The following is a 6897-nucleotide window of genomic DNA, read 5'->3' as shown; positions in this document are numbered from 1 at the left end:
TTTCTACCCTGTGTGGAGCTCCTGGAGCGATGCCGATGTAAACTGAAGATACAACACATTTAAATTTATAAAACAGAAGATTCAGTATTACATGGCTTCAGTGTGGTTTAATGTTTGTGTGTGTGTGTGTGTGTTAGTTATTGTGCTCTCAGGCAGCTGGTAAACTGGCGTCGCTTCACACACCAGAGGAGAGACAGTTTGTCCGTCTGCTAGCAAACACACACACACCTGTGTGGCTGGGTGGATACCAGGAACAGCAGGTATGGTGTCTGTGTCAGTGTGCTGTGCTCTTGTTCTTATATCAGGACTTTATTTAAACAAACACGTCTCCAGTGGAGGAGAAAGCACTCAGATCCTTAAGCAACTTTTCTAATACCACATTAAACATACTCTGTTCCAAGTAAACGTCATACATTGAAAATGTTATGTTGTATCTGACTGCAACAAATGATTTTGTTTCATTATGGATAAATCTGCTGATTATTTTCTCCATTGATCTACTGATTGTTTGTTTGGTTTGTAAACATTTTAATAATAGTGAGAAATACTATAACAATTACCCAGAGCCCAAAGTGACACCTGCCTCTTTGTTTTTGTCATCTATAGAACTGGTTTTGGAGCGACGACTCCCCCTTCAGGATGAGTGATTGGACCAAGCAGTGGCAGGGAAATACCAGCGAGGGAGGGGCTTGCATGGAAATGGAACCAAAAAGTAAATGAAAAAAGAAGGAATGAATGGATCAATGTACTTTATAAATGGATTTATTACTTTAAAATGAAATCAAATAATGCCATACGATTTGCTGTTTGAATGGCACAACACTTCCTTATTCTTTTTTCTTTAAAATTTAACAACTTAAACTAAATCCTTGTGTGTGTTTTGTGTTTCAGGTGGAAAGCTGCACAGCGCCCCCTGTGGAGAGCTCAGGTTCTACATCTGCTCCACCAAAGACAGGTAGGCTAAAGTCTGAAAACAATGTTGGTAATTTACTTTAAGGGACACAAAATCTGTGGAGTATCAGATTAAAAATCAGCTTTACTGCCAAGTAGGTTTACACATACAAGGAATGTGCATTGGTATTTTGGTGCATAACAACAAAGTCAAGAATCACACAAAAATTATAAAACTGACAATAAAATATTTAAAAACAGTATAAAAAAGAATAAAGAATATGTACAGTATGTGATTTAAATGACAGTTTGTGCAGTGATGTGCGACATGTTTATGTGGGGATGTGTAAAAGCCCTTGTTAAATTCTTAATCGCTGCATGCTTAAAAGGGTTTGTTTCAGTTAAAGAATTCCAGCAGGGACAACCTTTCAGGTAAATCCAACATGTTTTATTAGATGCTGTGGATAACAGATCTGGAGCAGTGGCACCTGCTCACTCCAGATCAGCTTCCTGTGAAAATTTTAGACTGCAAATGTATGAAAATAAAAAGCAAAGTCCTGATGTGTGATAATTGACAACGTGTGTCTGAATATGTTCGTGAATAACACTGTCATTGTGTATTAACTCAAACATTAAGTGCTTGTTTGTAATCTCCTCTGTTTATCTCCAGCTCCTCTTCTAAAGTCGTCCCCAGTGACAGGAAACCAGGTAACAGTTAACTGGTTGCTGTAGTATCCCAGTACGTATGGCAAAGAAATTACTGTTGAGCCATGTCTGACTTTGGAAACAAAAGTTTGACAAAAAAATCACAACTCCAAGTCCATTTGCTGCCTTTTTATAGATCTTTCCATCTGGGAACTTTTACCACTTACTGGCTGCACAATAGACTAAACACTGGAAACACTTCTTAATATAACGCAGGACTATTAAACATCACATAGCAATAACATTTAGATTTTTTCCCCCTCTGTCTCAGGAATCATGCACGGTCTGAGTCTGTTTGATGTTTTGTGGGGCAACAGCTACTTGTTGGCAGAGGAGATTCGCCACTTGTCCTACTTTCTCAAGGAGCTCCGTTCTGGTCAGCTAACGCAGCGCTGCTACAACAACTTCATGCAGCAGGAGGCGCTCTATCTGCACAGAGTCAGCAGCACACTGGAGGTCAGAGGTTTTTGATTATGCCCAGTTTGTCTTTTTTCTCTGTCACATCTTTCTACCTGTTCATCTGTCTGCCTTTCTTTCTTCACTAAACTAAACTAAACTAAACTCTGATCCTCTGATGCTCGTCAACTCTCTCATCAGTCCCTCATCATGTTTTTCAGCTCTCCTCAGCAGTGTTTTTTCTCGTTTTCCTCCTCTGTTATTAGCCTCTTTTGATACCGTCTGTAAATTTCCGCGATTTTATGCAACAACTCTAAACTTTACACTTCAGCTGACACTCTCTCTCTTGCATCGTACAACAAAAATGATTTATGGGCTGAAGCCCGTCAGGCCAAACGAAAATCATCAAAAAGGCGTTTGAGTCACGGAGGGACCTCCGCTTTGTTTTGGATATATAAACCGACCCAGAGTTGGCTTTCATCCTATTGGGGAGGTGAACTAACATCACTGCAAAACATGTAAAATATATTGTGATATTGAGATTTAGTTGGCTCAGGTTGGATAATGTTAGCTTTCCAGTTAATGACGACCAGTTGCTAAAGTTATCCGGTGCCAAATACTATAGTTGTATATCTTTCCACATTACTTCACCAGCTAACGCGACCCATGTTACTATCCTGTGGACCGCCGGTATTATGTCAATGTGTTGATTTAGCCTGCAAGAAAGGATGTAACGGGACAAATAAAATGTAAAATGTGGAGCGGTTTGTTATACTAGTCTATGATTATGCAAGGCAGGGGCAGCCAGCTGCGTTCACACAGATCTACCAATGTTTGCTTCGTAACATTCAATTTAGAAAGCTTCTCAACCAGTCTTAGTCGCAGTTACTGACATAATATACAATAATGCAATGTAATAGTGCAGGACAACACTACAGTGGAACACCCATTCCGTAAATGTGATTTTAATTCCCAGTCTGAGGTGAACTGGTGTGACAGGGTTTAGATATAAGCGTCATGTTTTTGTTCCTGCAGACCCTGATGTGTAGTTTACAGGAAGCAGATGAGAACACAAGATCACTGCTGCAGGACACACTTCAACACTACCGCAGCAGAAACCAGGTGAGACAGACAAACCAGCTGTGTTTACAAAGAGCATTTTTGGTCTCTTATAAGGAGAACAGCGCCTGATCAGAATAAAAATGCCTCATGTAAGAACCTCGATCAGAATAAATCAGAATCAGAAACAGCTTTATTACCAAGTAGTTTTACACATACAAGGAATTTTTTTTGGCGACTAGGTGTGCACCAACAATAAACATACACCTATATAAATATAAAGTTATATACTAAATATATGAAAATGGCAGAGTGTGAACAAAATGTAATTTAGTTTTTGATTGTCTCCTCCTCCAGAGCCCCCTCACTTCGCCTCCCCCACAGTGGCTCCACTTCGCCCTGCAGTCTTTCCACTCTGTGGTTTTGGAGGAGCCGATCTATTGGCTGGTGGCTCTGTCGGCCCGGGCCTGCCTCCGGGACTTTTTGGCTGAGCTCAAGCCTGGTTCCAAGTTGGTGTCTGGGTCTGAGGATAAGGCCTCCAGCATCTACCAGCAGTGGAGTGTTGAGAGTCTGAAGGAGGTCGCCTGGATTCGCAGGTACACAGACGTGCACAGACAATTTGAGGGGGCAGGGCTCAAGTAAAAAATAGGGCACTTCTCATAATTGTTTAATTTAAAAAAATAAAACATTAAATTTATTAACTCAATTCTGACTTCCTTACCAATTAATTTTAATTAATTAAATTTAATTAATTTTAATTAAGCAGTTTTATGTTGGCCTAATTGATCATTTTTGGTGTGTGTGTCACAGATACAGAAAGGTGTTAGAGGAATACCAGGACCAGATAGACGTGTTTAAAGCCATAAACATCTTCCACGACCACATGGTGAACCAGAAGAATTTCTACAAGGCTGCGTAAGAACATATGAACCTGAGGATGCATTCAACCCGTTCTCATATCAGGGCACCACATATAGACGCTATGTCAAGACCCTTTAGCGCTGGTTTGTACTTGTAGGGCTCTGCAGTCAAATTAGCAAAAATAACTATGCAAGGTCTGGTTAGACTTTCAAAATAAAACTGCAACGTTGGAAAAACATTGCACTTTGTTTAGGTTTAGTCACCAAAGTTTAGGAAAAGATCATGGTTTGGCTTAAAATAACTACATGACTTAAATTAAGTTCAATAGCGCTATGTACTTAACGTATGTAACTTACTTATGTAACTACACTAAAAGGACTAAACGTTGACTTTTTGTTTCACGTGAGGAAACAAACACCGGCCTTCTGAAAGTCTGGTTTCTGACACATCCGTCCACTTCAATCACCTCCTTATTCGGACGTTTCTGTTATTTATAGTAGTACTTTTAGCGTTGAAATATGATGCAAAAAGGGTACCATGTGCGTTGGTACCAGACGTCAAGAGACGTGACAATGCGTTGGTATTTGATGCTCTGGGAATGAGAACGGGCTGATGTATCAGTCTACTGGTCAATAGAGCTGAACAATTTTGAAAAAAGATCTAATGGCAATTATTTTGACTGATTCTTCTCATTTGCATTGAAAACACATTTAAATTAATTATGGCATGATTTTTGTGGCAATCTGTACCAAAAAGATTTTTTCGGAAGTCTCGAGAACATAATATGTAGGCTGTGGCATCTCAGCAGCATGACAATATTTAATTTAAAGTGGTATTTTGACACATAAATCACCTTTAACAAATATTGTGTGTTGCAATTGCAATTTACATTGCAATTGCAAATTTGTATTAATTGTTCAGCCCTATCAACATGTGTGTTTCTGCTGCAGAGACTGTGATATAGAGGATGAAAAATTATGATGAGGAGCAGGGTGTGTCCCCTGGTGAAGGTGAGTCACTACATCTTAAATTACATTTTCCTTTTTCATTTTCTTATTATTTTTACAATCCAACTAATAGTGTATGAGATTACTGGATATGTAGTAGAGGTTGTAACAGTAATAATAATAACTAGAACTGCAAGCAGTTATAAGCGGGGTCCAAGCCTCCCGTGCGCGAGTTGGCCCGGGTTCCCCGCTGCGGCTTGGGGGGCCCATGGAGAATAAATGAGCAGTTATAAATCAAAAGGGCTTGTGTTTATGGAGATCTGAAATTAATGTATATCTATGGGAGGTGTTATTTGATTTCCAATGAATAGGGCCACCTAGAGGCCGATTGATGCCAAATTTCACACAGCCCCTCGGGAGGGCGTGCCAGATAAGGTCCCCGAGTTTGGTGTAGATTGGACATTGCAAACATAAGATCTGACATGACATCCAGTTTTTAGCGTTTGCGCAAATATTTGTTAGCTTGTAATTGGGACGTTTTTTGGCGGATCAAAATTCCCTCTACAAACTTTCTTCAGCTCGGTCCAGAGATGGTCCGTGCCGGGTCGTGGCGATCGGACTTGCGGCTTTGGAGGAGTTAATTAAAATAGGTTTTCCAGTTTTCGCGATTTAGCGCAATGAAAATGTCATCGCACTGAGCCATAGGAATTGGCAGCATCCCCCAAACACGTAGACATAAGGTTTATGAATGTGCGATGTAGTGGCCTGTAGTTATGAGGCAAAATGTCCTTTGGTTGAAAATCCCATTGAAATGAATGGGGTTGTCTGACCGTATTTGAGCTTCAATTATAGCGCCCCCTAGAGGTAGAAGTGTGCGGATTTTTGCGCCTGAGTTACTTGCAGGGGCTTGAACCTACCCTATAGGTTTCGCGTCCCTAGCAGTTACCGTCTAGGCTGCAGTATTGGAATTAGCGGCGGAAGAAAAAAAAAAAAAAAAAAAAATCCGAGCGAAAACAATAGGGTTCCCAGCCCACTCGGGCTTGGACCCCTAAAAATGGTAATAGTACAGTTTAAGAAGTAGCACAAGTTTTTGTAAATTCCAAATACAGTTGTGAAGAGTAGAAATGGAAGTAGTGGTTGTTGCAGTGATAACTAAAGTAGAAGTACATCTATGATTAAAAAAGGATGGTTCCCAAATTAAACTTCAGAAGAACATGAATATATTAATTCAGAATTTAAATCAGTCTTAAAGAGGTGGTATTATGGTTTTTGGCTTTTCCCCTCTTCTTTATTGAGTTATAAATCTTTTTTGTGCATGTACTAGGTTTGCAAAGTGAAAAGTCCACCCCAAAGGGAGTTCCCATCTCCCACAGAAAACACTGCCCTGAACAGCTCGTTTGTAGTCCAGCCTTTACTTTCTTTACAAATTGCCAACCTGGTCTGCAACATGTAGCCTACAGCTGAATCAAAGCTGTTTACCGTCTTTTCACTGACCCGCCTTTCTCTGCTTCTGATTGGCTAGTAGTCCTTAACTAGGAACTGCGCATGTGGAACTCCCAACAAAGATCATTTAGAGACAAGATGTATCACTCCATATCTAAAACGAAGCCTTCAACACAGGGTGAAAATAGGAGCTACAGTAATGTGCAGTATGAGAAAAAATATGGTGTTTGTTGAAAATTAAACCATGTAAACCTGTTCTGGTACAACCCCTAAATAAGATTTTGAACCTGAAAATGAGCATAATACCACCTCTTTAATGACTACTACTGACTACTGATTTTATAACATACTAAGCTGCTTTCCCTGAGGGAGTGTTCATGTTTTTTGTAGGGCTGTCCCTGACTAAGGATTTACACAGTCGAATCAGAATCGCCAAGTCCTGCCAATAGTCGAATGTGTGTTTTTGTGCATGCATCTCTCTCTCAAATTCAAATTCAAATTATCTTTATTGGCATGAATGTGTAACAACAATATTGCCAAAGCATCATACATACTACTCTCTCTCTCTCTCTCTCTCTCTCTCTCTCTCTCTCTC

At 40.0% G+C, this 6897-nt stretch overlaps 1 protein-coding gene across 1 annotated transcript in view; it reads left to right on the top strand.

Annotated features, from left to right (window-relative positions):
• LOC123979757 overlaps positions 1 to 6897 on the top strand; it is a 14155-nt gene that overhangs the window by 2556 nt on the left and 4702 nt on the right. Inside the window, exons 3-12 of the mRNA XM_046063785.1 lie at positions 1 to 37; positions 138 to 260; positions 607 to 712; positions 892 to 955; positions 1562 to 1599; positions 1868 to 2052; positions 3028 to 3114; positions 3409 to 3647; positions 3862 to 3966; positions 4863 to 4922. Of these exons, the coding sequence (XP_045919741.1) occupies positions 1 to 37; positions 138 to 260; positions 607 to 712; positions 892 to 955; positions 1562 to 1599; positions 1868 to 2052; positions 3028 to 3114; positions 3409 to 3647; positions 3862 to 3966; positions 4863 to 4893 (1015 nt within the window). The 3' untranslated portion in view covers positions 4894 to 4922. The remainder of the gene's footprint in view (positions 38 to 137; positions 261 to 606; positions 713 to 891; positions 956 to 1561; positions 1600 to 1867; positions 2053 to 3027; positions 3115 to 3408; positions 3648 to 3861; positions 3967 to 4862; positions 4923 to 6897) is intronic.

The sequence above is a fragment of the Micropterus dolomieu genome, linkage group LG12 (genome assembly GCF_021292245.1).
Source record: "Micropterus dolomieu isolate WLL.071019.BEF.003 ecotype Adirondacks linkage group LG12, ASM2129224v1, whole genome shotgun sequence".
Classification (NCBI taxonomy): Eukaryota; Metazoa; Chordata; class Actinopteri; order Centrarchiformes; family Centrarchidae; genus Micropterus; species Micropterus dolomieu.
This window is presented reverse-complemented; position numbering and strand designations above follow the sequence as displayed.